This window comes from Rissa tridactyla, chromosome 18 (assembly GCF_028500815.1).
Source record: "Rissa tridactyla isolate bRisTri1 chromosome 18, bRisTri1.patW.cur.20221130, whole genome shotgun sequence".
Lineage (NCBI taxonomy): Eukaryota > Metazoa > Chordata > Aves > Charadriiformes > Laridae > Rissa > Rissa tridactyla.
In genome coordinates this window covers 6,423,395-6,442,838 of record NC_071483.1, presented here as the reverse complement: position 1 = coordinate 6,442,838, position 19,444 = coordinate 6,423,395, and the positions used below count along the sequence as shown (strand labels likewise).

General features: G+C 62.3%; 1 protein-coding gene across 1 annotated transcript in view; it reads left to right on the top strand.

The window, feature by feature from the left end:
- Positions 1–3,696: 3,696 nt before the first annotated feature.
- The window catches only part of SDC3 (syndecan 3), a 52,267-nt gene continuing 36,519 nt past the window's right edge, over positions 3,697–19,444 (top strand). The window contains exon 1 of the mRNA XM_054223927.1: positions 3,697–3,846. Coding sequence (XP_054079902.1) covers positions 3,757–3,846 — 90 coding nt within the window. The 5' untranslated portion in view covers positions 3,697–3,756. The remainder of the gene's footprint in view (positions 3,847–19,444) is intronic.

The window sequence follows — 19,444 nt, the reverse complement described above, 5'->3', positions numbered from 1 at the left end:
TGTCAGCCAGGATCCATCATACTAACTGGGGTCCATCACAATGCCCAGGGTCCATCGCAACGCCAGGGATCCAACACATCAGCTGGGGTCCAGCATATAAGCCAGGGTCCATCATGTCACTGGGGTCCATCATGTCAGCCAGGGTCCACCATGACACCCAGAGTCCATCACATTGGCTGGAGACCATCCCATCAGCCAGAATCTATCACATTGGCCGTGATCCATCACATCAGCCAGGATCTGTCACATCTGCTGTGGTCCGTCATGACATCCAGGATCCATCAGAGAGGCTGGGGTCCATCGTGTCAGCTGGGGTCCGTCGTGTCAGGCAGGATCCATCACGTCAGCCGGGATCCATCATGACATGCAGGATCCATCACTTCAGCCGGGATCCCTCAGGACACCCAAGGTCCATCACATCAGCCGGGATCCATCAGGACACCCAAGGCCCATCACGTCAGCCGGGATCCATCAGGACACCCGAGGCCCATCACGTCAGCCGGGATCCATCAGGACACCCAAGGCCCATCACGTCAGCCGGGATCCATCAGGACACCCAAGGCCCATCACGTCAGCCGGGATCCATCAGGACACCCGAGGCCCATCACGTCAGCCGGGATCCATCAGGACACCCAAGGCCCATCACGTCAGCCGGGATCCATCAGGACACCCGAGGCCCATCACGTCAGCCGGGATCCATCAGGACACCCAAGGCCCATCACGTCAGCTGGGATCCATCCCAACCCAACAGAACAAGGTCTCCTGCTTTCAAGGTGGCCACAGTGGGGTGGAAAAGGACCCGGTGGCAGCCGGGCAGTGTCCACCCCCCTCCCCGGCCCCTCCCGTGGGACCCCGACTGTCGTGTCCAGGCCCCTCTCTCCCTCCGACACCCCTCGGGGGGCCACCTCTGGGGTGACAACCCCTTGCTGGGGACCCGCGGGGACCTTGTCCTGCTGCCGCGGCCCCTGCGGGGGGTGGCGGCGGAGCTGCAGGGGTGGCGGCGGCCACGGCGGGGCGGTGCAGCCCCAACAACGCCGCTGTCCCCGCTCCCGTCCCCTCCCCGGCCCCAGGGACCCCCCCGCAGCGCCCCCCCGCCCCGAACCCCTCCCCGGCCCCCGACCCATCCCCGAGGGGACCCCCTGCACCACCCGAAGCCCTTCCCCCGCCTTTGCGCCCCCCCCCGAATTCTCGCTGATGATATTAATGCACTTAAAAAAAAATAGAAAATATATATAAAGTAACTAAATATTAAAATTGAACCAGATATGGGGTGTGGGGACGCCGAGGCAGAGCCCCCCCCCGCCATCTTTCACACCCCCGAAGAGGAGGGTTGTTCTGAGGTTGCCATCCCGGGGCGGGGGGGGGGAGCGGGGAGGATGCTCTGCCGTGGGTCGCGCCCCAGCTCCCCCCAGCCGGGGGCCGCCCCTCAATTTGCAGCTGAATTTGGCTGATTTTCCCTCCTAACCCGGCCCTGCTGGGAGGGCAATGCCCCTTCTCCCAGGTAATCCCCCCCTGCTCCCCCCTTGACCCCCCCTCCCGGCTTATATTTTGCATTCAGATGAGGTTGTTTCTTTTTTTTTTTTATGAGAATCTGAGTATATTTTTAGGCTTTTCACAGCAAACGTGCGAAAGCCATTAGGAGGAGTCACACGCGTGTGAGAAACAACTCATTTCCAGCCCACCCCGGCTGTTCCCAGCTCACCCGCAGCTACCGCCTTCTGGGCCCATCGGGGTGACCCAGCACCCAAATTCCGAGCAAAGTCACCCCAGGGTCACCTGGCAGCCGCGGGGGAAGCCACTGTCACGGCAGGGGACTGCCCTGACCTCTGGGCCCACCCTTATCCCTGGGGTTTTTGAAAGGGGAAACTGAGGCAGGGGGCTGTGGGGCTGGCTGGGCTCTTGGCCCAGGGCTGGGAGCGAGTCCCGGCTCTGCCCGGAGGATTTTCCCCTCCTGGGTTGTAAGCCCGGGGGTGGCCCTGGCCCCAGCACCCATCCAGGGCTGACCGAGGCGGGGAGGCACAGGGAGCCGGGCAGGGTGGGGGTCCCACCCTGGAGGCAGATCCCAGGGCGCTCATCTGCCCCTGGTTCTTCTCCCCTGTCCACCCTGAGGTGACCCCGACTGCCCCAGGATCCCCCCATCTGCCCCTGTGTCATCCCCCCCCCCAGCCTGTTGATCCCCCCCATACCCCTCTGAGTCCCCCCCATCTACTCCTGCCCCCCTCCCAACTGCCCCTCAGCCCCCCCATTGCCTCAGTGCCACCCTATCTACCCTGGTGCCCCCCATCCGCCCCAGCTCCCCCCATCTACCCCTGGGTCCCCACAATCTGTCACAGGTCCCCCCGTATCTACCCTTTCCCCCCCCCATCTACTCCAGGGTCCCCAAAGGCGCCCCCAGGCCCTCCCATCTCTCCCCGCATGCCCCCAGTCTGCCCCAGTTCCCTCCTTTACCCACCCCAGTGCATCCCACCTTCCCCTGGGTCCCCCCAATCTGCCCGAGATCCCCCCCATATGTACCCCAGGGTCCCCCCCATCTGTACCAGGCTCCCCTCCATTTAACTGTGGGTCCTCCCAGTCTGTCCCAGGTGCCCCCCAGTCTGTCCCAGCCTCCTCCTTTACCTACCTCACGTCCCCCACCATCTAACCCTGGACCCCCCCAGTCTGCCCCAGGTCCCCTCCGGTTTGCTTCAGTCCCCTCCTTTACCTACCCCAGCCCCAGATCCCAGGTCCCCCCCAGTCTACCCCAGAGGCCCCCCCCCATCTCCACCAGGGTCCCTCCCATTTATCCCAGCTCCCCCCCAGTTTGCCCCAGTTCCTCCTTCCTTTACTTACCCCGGCTCCCCCCATCTACCCCTGGATCCCCCCAGTCTGCCCCAAGTCCCCCTTCATTTACTCCAGGTCCCCCCCAACCTACCCCAGGTCCCCCCCCATCTGCACCAGGCTCCCCCTAATTCACCCCAGGTCCCCCCAGTTTGCCCCAGTTCCCTTCTTTACTCACCCCAGGTCCCCCCCAGTCTACCCCAGAGACCCCCTCCATCTCCACCAGGGTCCCTCCCATTTATCCCAGCTCCCCCCCAGTTTGCCCCAGTTCCTCCTTCCTTTACTTACCCCAGCTCCTCCCATCTACCCCTGGATCCCCCCAGTCTGCCCCAAGTCCCCCCCCCATCTCCACTGGGGTCCCCTCCATTCACCCCAGGTCCCTCAGTTTGCCCCAGTCCCCTCCTTTACCCACCCCGGGTCCCCCCATTTACCCCAGGTCCCCCCCAGTCTACCCCAGGTCCCCCCCATCTGCACCAATGTCCCCTCCATTCACCCCAGGTCCCCCCAGTTTGCCCCAATCCCCTCCTTTACCTACCCCAGCCCCCCCCCATTTACCCCAGCCCCCCCCCCCCCGCCATCCCGCTCCCCCCGGGGCGCTCCGGGCGGCGGGGCCGTGCGGGGCGGGGCGGTCTCAGGCGGGCGGGGGGTCCCGCGGCCAGGGCCGGGGGTCGGAGGGCGGGAGGGGGTGGGGGGGTGTCCGCGTGTGTGTGTGTGTAGGGGTGGGGGGGGGTGTCCGTGCTCCGGGGGGGGCCGGCCCGGCGCTTCCTGCGGGGGGGGGGGGGGGGGGGCGCGGCGGGGAGGGCGGCGCGGCGGCGGCCCGCACCCACACCGCCTCCCGCGGGCGGCGGCAACAAAGGCCCTTCCCCGCCCCCGCCGCCGCCTCCCGCCGCCGCTGCAGCCGCCGCCGCCGCCGCCGCCAGCCGTCCTTGCGGCAGGAAGATGCCCGGGGAGGTGCCGCCGCCGGCGCCCCGGGGGCTGCGGAGCCTCCTCCTGCTGCTGCTGCTGCTGCTGGGCGCCCCCGCCGCGCTGGTGAGTGCGGGGAGGTGGGGGGGGGGGGACGACAACTGGCACCGGGGGACCGGCATCGTGCGGGGACCGGCAACGGGTGGGGGGCACCGGCGTCGTGCGCGGGCTGGCCCCGGGCAGCGCGACCGGCGCGGGGTGTGGGGGGGGCGGGGGGAGCAGCACCGGGCTGAGGGGGGGCAGTGGGACCGCCATCGGTACCGGGCGGGGGAGGGTGGGGGGGGACCGGGGCCGGACCGAGGAGCTGGGGACCGGCATCGCGCGTGGATCAGCAAAGGGTGGGGGGCACCGGGGTGGGGGCGTGGGACGGGTATCGGTACCGTGCGTGGACCGGCAATGCGCGGGAGGGGGGGTGGGGGGGCTGGGACCGGCATCGTGTGTGGATCAGCAACGGGTGGGGGGCACCGGGCTGGGGGCGTGGGACCGGCATCGGTGTCGTGCGTGTACCGGCACTGAGCGGGAGGGGGGGGACACACAGGGGCCGGACCGGGGGGGCTGGGACCGGCATCGTGCGTGGATCAGCAACGGGTGGGGGGCACCGAGCCGGGGGCGTGGGACCGGCATCGGTGTCGTGCGTGAATCGGCACCGGTCGGGGCTGGGGGGGAGGGGCTGGGACCGGACCGAGGGGCTGGGACGGGCATCGTGCGTGGGTGGGGGGCACCGGCACCGGGCGGGGGGGCGTGGGATCGGGATCGGCAACGGGCGGGGGAGGGGGGGGACACCGTCATCGGGCACAGACTGACCCCGGGCGCGGGGACCGGTACCGGGCTGGTTGGGGGGGGGGACGTGGGACCAGCCCCGGGCACGGATGGGTCGCCGCTCTCGGCATCGTGCGTGGACCGGCGGCGGGGGGGTGAAATCCCGGCGTGGAGCGGGGTCCCGGCACCTTGCTGGGGGGGGCTCTGGGACCCCCACCCTGCTGCCCCCCAGCACCCTGCCCCGCGCCGGCCCCTCCCTGCCTGCACCCCCCCCCCCCCCATCAAATCCGCAGCTCCCCAGCGGGAAGGCCGGGCAGGAGCCGGTGCCCCCCCCCCGCCACCGCCCCACACCCCGGGGGTCACCGCTCCCCTGCGCACCCCCCGGGGCAGGGCTGCGGTGGGGGATCCCCCCGGGGGTGCAGGCAGGGCTGGGCGAGGGCGGCAGGAGCAGGCAGGCGGTGGCGGTGGTGGTGGGGGGTGGGGAATGGGGGGGCCCTGCCGTGTGCGTGGGGAGGGGGATGCAGGCAGATGCCATTTGAAGGTCGTAGGGAAACACGCCTTAAAATTTACCCTGGGGGGGGCGGTGAGAGGGAGGAAAATCCCACTCCTGCTTTCCGGTGGCAGAAGAAACTTGGGGGGGGTTGCCCCCCGCCGCCCCCCACCTGCTCCCCCCACCCCCTGCTTGCCCCCGGGGATCTCTCTTGCCCCTCCAGCTCCTGGTGGGACGGGTGGGGGTGGGTGGCCGCCCCCCGGCCTGCGCAGCCATCGCCCGCTCTGCCCCGCAGCTTTTCCCAGCCCCGCTCCGGGGAGAGGATTCCCGCGGGGGGGAAAGGGTCGGTGGTTTCTGGTGGCACTTCCAAAACTGCTTCTCCTCGTCTCCAGCGTGCTCCGGCTGGGAAAACCTCCACCGGAGCCACCCAGCCCTGCCTGCACCCTGCCTGCACCCTGCCTGCACCCTGCCCAGTGCTGGCTCTTGCGCGAGCTGCTTGCGGGAGCGTGTGGGGGACCCTGGGTGACTTCGCGGGGCGCCGGCCGTTGGGTGATGCTCTGCTGGAAGGATCCTCCTGCAACCAGGAGAGGCTTTTCCCACGCAACCGGTCGTGCTCCAGCGGGAGAAGCAGCCGCCTCGGGAGGAATGGGAGGAAGGCTGCCGCTTCCTCCTCCTCCTCCTCCTCCTCCTCCTCCTCCTCTCTTTCGTAGGGGAACGTCCCAGGGCCCGGCTGCTCACCAGTGCGCAACCCCAAGCTTTTCCCCCTCCTCCTCCTCCTGGGGTTCTGGTTTGTGGGTGCCGTGCGCTGGCACCCCTGTTTCCGTGGGGCAGTGGGTGCGTGCGGGGTGTTTGCCGGCTGTTCCCGGCACCGGTTATTCCCCCTCCTGAAGAGGCAGATGCAACTTTGGTTTTTCCGAGGATGCTCCTGAGCCGCTATTGAGAAGACCATCAGGTGCGTGATTTACTCGTCCCGGCAGCGATAAATCCCGCGGCTCCCGGCGATGCCGCGCGGCCGCTCGCACGGTGAATCAAAGGGCAGTTTATTAAGCCGAATATTGCGCTTTGCCATTGATCCGGGGAAGCCTGAGCTCCGCCGGCAGCGCCCCTCCATCACTGGGTGCCCGCGGCAGCGAGAGGCGTGTGCGGCCGTGCCGGCATCTCCGTCACCCACGGCGGGCGCGGGGTGGGTTGAATGGGTGCTTCTTCCCCATTTGGGGAATTTCAGTTGCTGGCTGGTGGATGGCGATGCAGGCGGTTGCTGGCATTTGCTGAGGATAATTAGGCAGGAAAGGTTATGGGCTTGTTAAATTCCAGATTGGGAGGTGATGGGATGCTCCTGGGGACAACGAGGCAGGTCCGGGGCTGGGGAAGGCAGCCCAAGGGAGGCAGGAGGCTGCTCTCCCCCCATGAGGGAGGGATGCTCCAGCAGCCATCGGGCATCCTCACCTGGAGGGGGGGGTCTCTCCTCTCCTCCCCTTCTCTTCACCGAGGCTTTTAAGTCATTCCGTCTCATTGGACAAAGTCGCAGCTTCTCCCTGGGGTCACCAGGATGGGGAGCAGTGACTTGGAGCAGCTCGGGCGCGTCCCAGCCAGGTGCCGTGCCAATGGGATGGGGGACGGATTTGGGGATGCTGGTTCCCCCGCTGCGGTTGTGCGGGCAACTGGGTAACGCTGCAAACCCTCTGCCGGATCCTGGTGCCTTCTGCGGGGCAGCACCCGGAGAATTAATTAATTAATATTTGCACAGCAGAGAACGGACAAATAACGCCGGCTGCCGTCGGCACCGAGCCTGTGAGCTCCCCGGGACGGGCCCACACCCCCCATCCCTGGCCCTGGCCCCGGGGAGCGTGGAGGGACGGGGGCCGCTGGCCTCGGCACAGGGACGTGGCAGTGCTGGCGTGTTTGGGCAGTGTCGCGAGTCTCTCGGGACTCAGCGCTTCCCTTTCATCTGGTGGGGGCTGTGATCCCTCTTGGCCCCGGGTTTGGGGAAGCTGGGATCGCTCCCGTTAACCCTTTGTGTGCCGCTGTGGGAGCGCTGCCGGGGGGTGTGTGGGGTGCTGCCTCTCCTGGTGAGACCCAGCCGGGCAGTGGGTTTTCCCAACTGTGTCATGGGCTTGTCAGGTGTGGCTTTGGCCAGGATTTCCCAGGGCTGTAAAGCTCAGGAGCTCACCCTGCCCGTCCCCCTCTGGAGCTGGCTGGGGACCACTCGGAGAGAGGACGAGGTCCGGACCCGTTTGGGAGATCAGGCAGCTCGGCGGGGGGGAGCCCCCCATCACCCTGCCCAGGGTGGGGTGAGCTCAATCCCTTATTAGACACCCGAGAATCCAAGAGCGGACTGTTTTCTGCATGGCCGGAGAGCTGCTGGCTCCCCACCTCGCAGACCACACGCGGGCTGGGGTTATCACTCCTTCCTCTTCCTCCTCCTCCTCCTCCTCCTCCTCCGTGGGACACCTCTCTGGGGAGCCGGGATGTGGCAGCCGAGTGGCATCAGGGGACAGTTTGGGGACAGCGCGGGCAGGGGGAGAGGGCAGCACCCGGCAGCTTCATTAGGTACAGGCAAAGCACGGGCTGACGAGCTTAATCAGCGGGGGTGGCCTGTGCGCTGGGCTGCGACAAGATGCCAGGGGAGCGGGTGCCTGCAGCCCCCCCCGTGTGACCCCTCGGCTCTGGGGGGACCCCCTGTCCCTCTGTGTGCCGGGGAAGGATGCTTTGCCTCGGCCCCGGCTGGCTGGCCGAGCCGTGGGCTTAGGGATCAACTCGTCACCTTAATTACTGAGAGCGTCGATTAGCTGTAACCTTTCCGCAGGTCCCGGCCACTCACGTCCGTGTCCCCGCTGGAGCTTTGCCTGGGACGGCTCCGGGGCCGGCCTCGTCCTGCTCCTTGTTGTATGGTCTTGGGGAGGTTGTTGTCATTTAGTCCTGGAACGTGTTTCCGTGGAGCTCTCCCGCTGAGAGGGGACGCAAGATGACATCCCTTGCTCCTTGCAATCCCTGAAAATCCACCCTTGGCTCAGTCCGGAGGGGCGGTGGGAAGCAGGGGACCCCAGATGCCCCATGGCCCCACAGAGCTCCAGGGTGGAGCATCCACCTCCTCGTGCAGGTGGATTTGGGGGTTTCGGTGTCCCCCGCAGCTCTGGGTCCCACCGTCACCGACATGGGGGCTGGGGGGGGTTTGCAAGGGCTCCCTTCTCAGCACGGTGTTTGCCCGGTGCCGGCAGCTCCCCGGTGGCCAGCCTGGCATCGGGGCCATGGCGGGGTCTTTCCCTTCTGAGGCTTGTGGGTGCTCTGGGGGCTGCTGTGAAATCATGTGGCGTGTAAGGAGTTTGCTAGGACTCAGCCTGGCTCCCAGCGGGGGTGGATTTGAGCTCCGTGGCGTGAGCTGGGGTAGCCCGGTGGCTCCATCCATCCCTGTTTGTAGGGACATCCCAGCTCTCCCTGAGCCGTGCTCAGCCCCCGGCTCCTTCCTCTTACGAGCAGGAGGTGAAGCAACTTCATGGCGAAACTGAGTAAAAATAACAATAATGAAGGGTCCTAGAGCTCCTTGAGGGGCGCAGGCTCCTCTGGCCGCTGGCGCCTCCTGTCCCTGCCTGTGCGTGGTGTGGGTGAAGTGGGTGTTATGTCCCCAAGTGTCCCTAAGGCTCCTTTTCCCCTGGGACGAGCGGACGGAGACGCGCGGCAGCCCTGGGAGACGGCAGCCGGGCCGGGGGAATGCCCACCCCCGGCACGACGTGAGCCGGGTACCAAACCCCCGGGCCGGCCGAGGGGGCACCGAACCCTGGGCGACGGGAGCCTTTCCCTTCCTGAGCCTTTAAAGACTTGAAAATAGTTTTGAGTTGAGGCGTTAATTCTTTACCCACGTCTCTTCCCACCGAGCGTTCCCCACGCCCGGAGCGGGGCAGGGAGGCCGGGTCTGATCACATCCTTGCAGCCTGCCTGGCTCTGGGGGTGGGTTTTTTTTTTTGCTTTTATTCTGCTCCTCGATGAACGAAGCCGCTGGTCGGCGTCTCTGCAAACCCAGCCTCAGCGCTCCAGAGACGGGGAGCAGTTATTTGGGGAGAAACCCCCTTTGGCAGGTGGTCTGGCAGCCCCTGGGAGCAGCGGGCAGGTACTTTCACCGGAGCTGTGGTCCTCCGCATCCCTCCGCATCCCTCCGCATCCTCCCCACTCCGGTCCAACACCTGCACAAGGCTCAGGACTCCGGGTAGCTGCCGGAGAAGGATTTATCCTGCAAAATGGGTGATGCCACCAAGTCTCTTCTGGGCACAAAGCGGGACGTGCTTCTGTTTTTCCCCCCGGGGGTGTCGGCCTGGCCCCAGCAGAAGATGCTCGTCCCTCCCTGGCCGTGTCCCTGGAGACGGTGCCGCAACACGTGTGCGGAGGGAGGAGCGGCGGCTGCTGGAGAGGTTTTCCCAGCTTTTCCGTCCTCGCTTGGTTCCTTCGATGCGGTGCATTATAGGGGAGGAAAAAAATTCGCTGTGGGGAGTGTCCGGCAGTCCCTCGCCCACCCCCCCCCAACCCCGGGCCGCGGCTTTCGCAAACCGCAGGCAGTGCCCGGCTCCAGGGAGCGCGGAGGTGGGAGGAAGGGCGGCGGGGCAAAACAGAGGGCTTTTTGTGGCCATGCATACGTCTTTCCCAGTTAATTAATTTGACATTTACGCCGAGCTTCTCGTGCAAAGCTCCCGAGCGTTTCGGTGACCTTCGCGAGCAGCGAGAGGGGCAAAACCCCCATCCCCCCCCCGCCCAAAACAGTGTGTCCAGCCCCGGGGGGCAGGATGAGAGCTGCTGGGACTCAAGGCAGGGGGAAGGATGTGGCCGGATCCGGGCAGAGGGCAGCTCCCGGGGCTGCCAAACTGAGCCTGGTCGCAGCATTCACCCCTCGGCAAATTGTGGTTTTTGGGATCTTGCTGTGGCCGGGAAGGAACGAGATGGAACCCAGCGTCGTGCGGGTGGCGCAAGGATGCTCCTTGTTTTCTGTTGTGAAGGCAAAAGCGTTTTTAGAGCTGGTCCTTTCAGGACTTCTTGTTAAAAATGATTCCAAAAGTTAATTCTGGTCCTGGTTAAACCTGTGTTGAACCCAGCTGCGGCGGCGCTTGCGATGCCTTGAGCAGATGGAGGGGACGGCATCGCTCTGGGGGGGAGCGGCGATGGGTACCCCTGCGCTCCCCACCCTGGGAGCCATTCCCCCGGCAAACCTTACATCCCCCTTTTTCCACCTCGGCATCCCAGAATAGGCAATTTCAGTTCTCTCCGGTCCGGATCGGGATGTTTGCTCTGCCCCGGCCGCGCGATGTGCCCCCGCCGAGACGGAGGCCGCGTGTGTTTACATCTCTGCGGCCACGATGCAAAGCATCTCCCTCCCTCGGAACGGCTTGGCCGCCGCTCAAACTATTTATTTCCAGATAAAAATAACAGCGGCAACCTCAGGGCTGCTGCTTCTTTCCCGGCCGATGGAGAAACAAGGATTATTTTAGCAAAAGGGGAGGCGGGGTGGGGGTGAAAACTTCAATGTCGGGGTGCCCGGGCCTGTCTCCCCACCGCTGCATCCCCAATTTGGGATCCGAATCGGGGCCCATCGGGGCGGAGGAGGCCGGAGCTGGGGAGAAGCATCGCCTCTCAGGCAGCGCGGAGCACAACTTTGTTGGCAAAACAGTTTGTTTGCCAAAAAATGCTGTTTTCCGGAGGAGGAGGAGGAGGAGGAGGAGGAGGAGGGGAATGAAGCTATTTCACGGGCTGTGTTGGTCGGGCTGAATAATTGCGGAGACGGGCGGGCGGTGGAGTTCGGCTGGGTTTGGAAGCGACGCTCGCGTTAGCCAATGTCAAAAATACACCAGAGGGCTGTGTTTTGGGGAAAGGGAGTGGGAGTTTTTTGGTCCAAAATGGGCATTTTAAAAAAAAAAAAAAGAAGTCTTATTTATTTCTTACTTTTTTTGCAAAGAAAGCTAGAACTGAAGAGAAAGCCCCTGTGTTTCTCTCCTACCCCGGAGCAGTTTGTCCTGCAGAGGCAGCGAGTGGTGCTGGCACAGAGCACACAAAGAGCTTCATTTACACCAAACTAGGTGTCCGTCCACCATTTCCACCTCATTTAAGGCAAATTTGGGTCCATCGGGCTCCTAACAACTTTTCTCGGTGCTGCCTGTCCTGGGGACATCTGTTGTGTCCCGAGATGCTGCTGGGAAACGTCACCATTGCACCCCGTAAAGATTAATCAGAATCAGGAATAATGCATTTTTTTTTCCCCCCCCATTTTAGGGTTTCTTGGCAAGTAGCATCATCCAGCCTTTAATTTTCCTTCTCTCTCGTGCACGGGCCGCTCGTGCCTTTGCTCCGTGCGAGGGGAGGGTGTCGTGGGAATCCCCTGCCACCGAGACCCGGGTATTTAAGAGCCGGAGCTGAGTGTCACCGGAGATGGCACTTACGGGGAGCGTGAGGAGGAGGCAGGGACCGGCCCTTAAACCACTCCGGGGGCCCTGGCTCCGGCCCAGTGGAAAAACCCGGAGCTGCCAGGTATTTGTTGATGAAACGGGACGGTTTTACGCAGCTCTGGCGATGCTTTACCCCGCGCTCGGAGGCTGCCGCCGTGCGAGGTTCCCTTTTTTGGAGGCGCCAGGAGAGACGGCCGCCGCGGCCCTGTGATTTGGGGGGCTCTGGTCCTCGGCCAGTGTCACCCCTCCCTCTTCTCACCTCCTCCTCCTCCTCCTCCTCCGGGGACTAAATAATGCTGAATATAATAAATCAGCTTTGCAGGGTGCTCCCCTCTGCCTGAGGCCTGACCCGCTCGGTGCACGTGCTTGGGTGCCAGGGGGCTGGGACCTGGGGCACCCACTCCTCATGCTCCCGTGGCACTGATGAGCGCTAATTAAGCCCTAATTAGCCACCAGTGGTTGCATGCATGGCTCACGTCCCATGCAGTGATGCCGCGGCCTCTGTCAGAGGACGGCAAACCTGGGTGGGATCCTGGGCTTAATTAGCCTGGCGTTAATTAGGGAGCGTGATGACATGTAATAGCCGATGGGGAAACCGGGGTGTTAAATGGGGACCTGGGCATCAAGTAGGGGACTTGTGGCATCAAGTGCAGGGAGCTGGGATGAAGCGGGGTCCTGTGCTGGGCTCGGGGGCCGTGGGGCATCGTGGTCCCACCGGGCTCCCGGGGACCCGCGAGCGCCGGAGCCGTCGGAGCTGCAGCCGGCTGGGATGCTCGGGTGAGCGGAGCCGCCTGCGACGTGGCACCCAGCGGCACCCAGCCTCCGTCAGCGGTTGCTTTTGTTTTCTTCTGGCGCGGAAAGGAGCTGTTTCTCTCCATTTATCGGAAAATAATTGGTTTTGGGTGCGACTGGCTCGTTAGCTGCCTGGCGAGCTGCAATTAGGCTGTGGGAGAGGGATGTAAGGAGGGTGGGCGAGCTGGCCTGGCTCCTCGGGGTGTGTGGGGGGGTGTCCCGTGTGCCATTGGGGTGTCCCCTGCGGTGTCGGGGTGTCGGGGCTGTGGGGGCTTGCATGGCTGGGCAGGACCCCCCGGGTTTTTAAGGTGTTTAATTATGAGCCGCATCCCTGGGTGCTGTAATTGGGGTGATGCAGCTGGTTCTCCCTCTTTACCCTCTGGCTTTTAATTTGGATTAATTAGTGCCTGTTCCTCTGACTCAAGGCGCCTCTCCCGCCTCCAGGCTATGGCGTTTAAAGCCCTGCAGTGTGGGTCACGCCACCCCCAAATGTCCCTACGTAAGATGTCCTTAGAGCCACGGCGGGTGATCCCCAGGGATGGACGCGGGGTGGAGAGATGGCTCTCCGTGCCGGGGGATCACTGCAGCCCTGCTCCCTCTGGGATGCCTGGTCCTGGCTGCAGAGCATCCCGAATCCCTTTATTTTCCACGGTGAGAGCTCTTTGAACACCCCACCAAAGGCTGGAAGAGGAGGAGGGTGGGAGGGAAGGCTCTTGCTGCCGTGGAGGAAGAGAGAGGGAGTCTGTTGACCGTGGCGCGGGGATCGGATGGGCACGGCTGGGTTTGCAGGGGTCACCTGGTACCCACGGGCCGGTCCCTGGCGCGTCGTCCCTCACGGGGACATACAGGGATGCGCGTCCCTATGGATGTTTTTCCACCAGTGGCGTCCCGCAGCAGCACCCACCGTGTTCGGAGCAGCTGTGGCTCCTGCCTTGGGCTGAGCTCAGCCAGACCCATTCTGCTGACTTTTGAGTAAAAGCGGGGGAGCGGGGAGGATGCGCCACGGGGCTCTGCACCCTCGGGACAAGATGTCCCCCTCTGCCGGCGTGAAATCCTCCGGATGCCCCGGACACCCCCACTAGACGCACGCTCACGCAGCAAGAGATGTGCGTGCAAAGGATGCCGTTTACCAAAGTTAAGGCTCGCTTTGCGGCCAGCCGACCTCTATTTGCGTCCGTAGCGTCCCAAGCGAGACCCAGAAATAGTCTGCGAGGGGCACGGCCTTTGGGTCTTTTTGGTTGATGTGCAGAGAAGTGGTGGTAGTCGCCGGGGTGGCGGGGGGGGGGGAAGCCTGGCCAGGCTCTGCATGAAGCGATCCAGCTTCAAACGCGCCCCGGCCCCAGAGGAAATTGGAATTACAGCGGCTGTAAAGGCACGGCAGCAGGGGCTGAAGGAAGCGATAGCTCTGTGTCCTGCCTCCCTCCTGCCAGAGGAGTGATTTTTTTTTTTTTTTTTTTTTTTTTTTTTGGGGGGGGGGAGCTAAACAGTGACCTTTTGGGGCTAAACAGTGACCTTTTGGGTCTAAACGCCTGGGGCTGTCTCCTTGGGATGCTTCCAGCCAGCCCTTGGGCACCCAAGTTTTGCGCCGAGTTAAAAGCACCAGCAAAGGGACCGGGGAAGATGAACCCCGTGGGCTCCTCTGGATAGACTCCAACACAGTATTTGGTAAAAAAAAGTTTATTTCTGGGTTGTTTTTTTTGTTTTGTTTTTTTTTTTTGTTTTTGTTTTTTTTTCCCAAGGAGTTTTTTGGCTGCCGCTCCCACCATCCCGGTGCGAGGCTGAGGATGTGGCTGGGGCCATCCCGGCTGCGAAAGCACCCGGCGGTTTGGGAGAGGGTCCCGGGCACCCACACGTGGGGGGTTTTTTTTCCTTCCGACCCAGTTCCAAACTCCCCATTTCGCTGCAAAGGCCGGGTCTGCAGCCGGGGTAATTCCCCCGAGGCCGTGCATCCCGGTGCCGCAATTCCTGGATAAAAAGCATTCCTGAATCCGTGCTGGCCAGCTTGGTGTCACTGGGGATGCCGGGGCAGGGAAGGGAGCGGTTGCTTCCCATGGGGCAGGATCGGGGTGCAAAACCCCCACGTTCCCGACCTGCCCCTCGTCCCGGCAGGACTTTTGCATCCCCCGGCTGAGGAAATGGCTGCTGCCCGCGGGCAGCCGGGCGTCCCCCTCCCCATCCCGCTCCCCCTTGACTTTCCTTCCTTCCAGCTGGAGCGTTTCGCCTGACGGACTGTATTAAAGTCGGGCCGTGAGCAGGATGAGCTGCCAGCAATTAGGCTGGGGGAGCCCCCACCAAGTGTTGGGGGGGGGAGAGGAGCAGGGCTGGACGCCGAGGTCTGGGGAGAAGGGCCCGTTTCTCCTCTCCGGCTCCACTTGGGATGCTCGGGGAAGTGAGGGGCCACGTGGGGTGGATTCCCCATCCCCTGGGAAACACTCTGGGTGAAATGGGTTGGGCGCCCGCTTTTTTTGGATAAGAGCCACGGACGGGCGGCTGGGCTGTTCCTGAGCCTCTCAGCTCTTCAGCTCACCCTCTTCACTCCGGATTTGGCCAAAAAACTCCACATCTCTCCCCCAAAAGCCCCTGACCCCCGGCGGGTGAGCACCCCGCACCTTCTCTCCCGCGGCGCTCCAGAAAATGGGATTTTGGGGGCTGTGGCTGCCAAGCGGGTTGCTCGCCCCAGCGCCCGCTTCCCTGCTCAGGCAGGGGCCGCATCCTGCCTCTCCCGCTGCAATTCCAGCTGCTCCCAGCCAGCGCCGTCGGAGTTTGCCTCCGGCTATAAATATCTCGCAGAGCAGCAAAGCCCCCAAAGGCTTCGGGCACTATATATAGTTTTTTCTGCAGCAGAAAGGCATCTTGCACGGAGGCTGGGCGGTGGGATCTCCTTCTAGGAATGGAGGGAAGGGAAGGATGCGATGGTGGGGGGGGGTGGATGATGAGTTTCCGTGTGGATACGGGGCTGGATCCTCTCCCCGTGGCCGGTGTCCTGGTCCCTTGCCCCCTGGCAGCACCCAGCTGCTCCGCTCCGGGTCTCGCTTACGCCGAGCAGCAGCAAAAGTTGCTGTCTGAGCGAAGAGGGAAGGGACATAAAACATTTATAGCCCTCGCAAATCGTCAAGGAAATGTCTGTCTCGGTTAAAATAGCAAGAGCAATTAGAGGGGGAAAAAAAAAACCGAACCCAAAAAACCAACCCAACAACACGGTTTGTGGTGGTTTTCTTTTTTTCCGAGTGCTTCCCATCCTCGGGCGGGGATGCAGGCTCCCCCATCTCGGTGGCTCTGGAGGTTGGGACAAGGTCTAACCCCCCGCTCCCGTCACCGGCAGCGCCAAACCCCCGATCTTGTGGCTCTTCCCGAGCACGTTAAAAACTCAATCCTGACTTAAAAGGAAAAAGGGCACCAAGAAGTTAAGTGGGTTCCTTTCTCTTGGTGCCGTAGTGGGATCAGCGCCTCCCACGTGGCTCCGGACGCCGTTAATTAGGGAAGTCCCAAGCTCGAACTTCCCCAGTGCCTTCGCCAGCTGCACTGGGATTTATCGGGTGCAAAATGGGTCCTTCCCCTCCCTGGGCTCCGGTGGGGGCGAGGATGGGGCGGGGGATGAGGGAAAACAGGCGCTCCCGGAGAAACAGGCCAAATCCTGCGGATAAGGGGAATTTTGATGTTGCTTGCTTTGACCCAGTGTCTTCCAGGGAAAAAAATCCCCCGTCCTCCGGCAGGCAGCAGGGCTCGAGAGTCAGGCTCCTTTGCTCAAGCCTTGCACTTTCCTACCTAAAAATCAGTGGGTTTAGTGGATTTTCATCATTTTTTTCCTTTCCCTGTGCAAAGGTGTTAACCTGGCTGGGGATTATGGCTGCTTCCCTGGGGGAAGGAGATGGAGGTTCAGGGTTCACCGGGGTTGTGGTCCGGGACCGGGCGCAGGTTGGGGGGGGGGGGGGGTCTCTCTGCCGCAGCACCCAGCGTGGTGGCATTTGGCATTACCAAGGGGTTTGGAGAGCTCGGAGGGTTTGCATGCCCCGGACGGGTGGCTCCGGGACCAAACCCCTGGCACGGCAGGGTTTGAATCTGGTTTTGTATGAGAAAGAGGAAAGAAAATCCCAGGAGGGGAAATCCGGGGAGGAAGAGCAAGTCTGGGTGAAAGGGGCAGAAGGGCATTGGGCAGGCGCTGCCCGGGGGCGGCAGCGGGTCCTGCCCACGGCGGGAGGGGGGCCGCCTGGGAAGCCACGTTTTCCTGGAGCTGGCGGGCCCGCCGAAGTGCAGCAAAGTGTTTCCTGGGGAAAAAAAAAAATAAAGAAAAGAAAAAAGAATCTGTTATGAAGATAAGCTGTCCTGTTTTGACTTGAAAACGGGGGTCGGTTGGTGTTTCAGGCTGATAAATGTCTTGACTTCTTTATGTTCGCTTTCGCAATGACGTGCCTTCCCGATGCGATCACACCAGTAGCGAAACCTGCATGAAGATCTTCCCCTTTTGAGAAATCAGAATTTTGGGTCCGTTGCCTTCACCCGCTGGGTTGTGAGAGTTTCTCAGGGGTCCCGTTTTCCAGCTTTGCCTGCTGATTTCAGAGCTGGAAATACTTTTCCAAGCGCAAGGCGAATCCCTCGACTCGTGGAGCCGAGGCTTTGAGGAAAACGCAGTGCGTGGTGGGAGATGGTCACTGCATGGAGAGGTTCTTCCTTGCTCTACAGAGGCCAGAAACATCTCCCCAGGGGAGCAAGATGAGCGTGGGGTGAAACAAGCCCTGTGGCTTCCCGTGCCGGTGGCTGCTGGGGAGCTGTGGGCATCCCAGGGCCCTGGCAGCGTGCTGACCTGGGATTCGGTTCGTCCTAATTTAATTTTCCTCCTGGTCTGATGGCTTTTGGGTTGTGGGTGAGAAGAGCTGCAGGGCTCGGGATGGTGAGGCTGGGGTCAGGATGTAGTTGGCTGGTATTTGCCTGGGGATGCTGGTGCCTGTCCCTGTGCAGGGATGCGGGTACCCGTCCCTATGTGCGGATGTGGGTACCCGTCTCTGTGTGTGGATGCTGGTACCATCCCTGTGCAGGGATGCTGGTACCCATCCCCGTGTGCAGATGCAGGTACCCATCTCTATGTGTGGATGCAGGTACCCATCCCTGTGCAGGGATGCAGGTACCCATCCTTGTGTGTGGATGCTGGTACCCGTCTCCATGTGCAGGGATGCAGGTACGCATCCCTGTGCACGGATGCTGGTACCCATCTCCGTGTGCAGATGCAGGTGCCCATCTCTATGTGTGGATGCAGGTACCCATCCCTGTGTGTGGATGCTGGTACCCATTCCCGTGTGCAGGTGCTGGTACCTGTCCCTGTGCGCGGATGCGGGTACCCATTCCGTGTGCAGTTGCTGGTACCTGTCTCCATGTGCAGATGCGGTTACCCATCCCCGTGTGCGGATGCAGGTACCCATCTCCATGTGCAGATGCGGGTACCCATCCCTGTGTGTGGATGCACGTACCTGTCTCTACGTGCGGATGCGGGTACCCATCCCCGTGTGCAGTTGCTGGTACCTGTCTCCATGTGCAGATGTGGGTACCCATCCCTGTGTGCGGATGCGGGTACCCATCCCCATGTGCGGATGCAGGTACCCATCTCCATGTGCAGATGCGGGTACCCATCCCTGTGTGTGGATGCTGGTACCCGTCTCCATGTGCGGATGCTGGTACCCATCCCCGTGTGCAGATGCAGGTACCCATCTCCATGTGTGGATGCGGGTACCCATCCCTGTGCAGGGATGCAGGTACCCATTGCCGTGTGCAGGTACTGGTACCCATCCCTGTGTGCGGATGCTGGTACCCATCCCTGTGTGCGGATGTGGGTACCCGTCTCCATGTGGGGATGCTGATGTGTTTGACAGTGCCCCATGCAGGGATGCCAGGATTCGTCCCTGTGCGGGGATTCCGGTACGTTTGACAGTCCTGTCATGTGGATGCCGGTACCAATCCCCATGTGGGGATGCTGCTATGTTTGAAGGTCCCCCTCCCCAGGGATGCCGGTACATTTGACAGTCCTGCCATGTAGATGCAGGAACCCGTCCCCCCGCCCAGAGATGCTGGTTCGTTTGTCAGTGCGCTGACTACCCACCTTCAGAAGAAAGAGGTTTCTCTTTTTTCTTCCCCTCTCAACCCTTCCTGGCCCTGATGCCAGGGGAAAGCTGGGCAGAACATTTCCCTCTTTCCTTTTGTCTCTTCCCCGTGTGCTTTCAGCCATTGGGCACTAGAGCAACCTATTGTGGATGGAAAAAAGAGGCCTCAGATGAGGGCTGCAGCGAAACACTCTCCTCGTGCGTCGGTTGTTGGTTCCTCACCTGCTTCCAGTGACTGTATCTGAGAGCTGGCTGAGGTGGGTTTTATTTTCCCTCTACGGTAATAAGTTTTTCTTCACCAGCAGGGACTGGAAGCCCTGAATAGTAGCTCTGAAGAAATAACACAAAACGTGTCAGGCGAGGGTATTGCCACAAGAAGGCTAAAGCTGCTTTGAATCTTTGCTGGTGTAGAAAGATGGAGCAGAAAGAAACCTCCTTCCTGCCTGGGTATTTGCTGGGAGCTGCTCAGGCTGAGGGAGACAACAGGGTGTGAAATAAATATCGGCATTTCTCCCCTCGGGGACTTCCCGGTGCCATCCCCAATTCAGATCCGCAGGTGAATGCTGCTGAAACGCCTGCGAGCTGGAAGATGCTCGGCAGCGGTGGATTATGGTTTTTATTTTTTTTTTTTTCCTTAATGGAAAAAGCCGTGTTTGTACGGAAACCAATTGGTTTCTGCGGTCCTTGAGGGAAGGAGCATCCCAGAGGCACTGGTAAAAGCTTATTGCTTTATGCTCAGTGTTGCAAAAAGGCTTACAAAATTAAAAATAGCATGTAGAGGGTGTGGGGGGGGTCTTTATACCGTGTGCCCCACCTTGCAGGAGCCTTTTGCTTGCAGACTCCGGAACGGCAGTGAGGATCGGGAGACGGAGATGTGCAGGAGCTGAGCCGCCACAGCTCGTGACACGTGTGGGAACCGGGTCCTGAGCTTGCTCAGAGCCCCAGAACAAGTCACAGTGAGCGTGTAATTAAACCTGACGGATGCTCTGAGCCCACCAGTCCCTTCCCGTAGGTATCGACGCTGGCGACGGGGGCGTGAGCTGCCGTTGCATCCCCCGGGAGATGCCGTTTTGGGTGCAAAAACCCGGGGCTGCGTCAAGAGAGGGACTCCC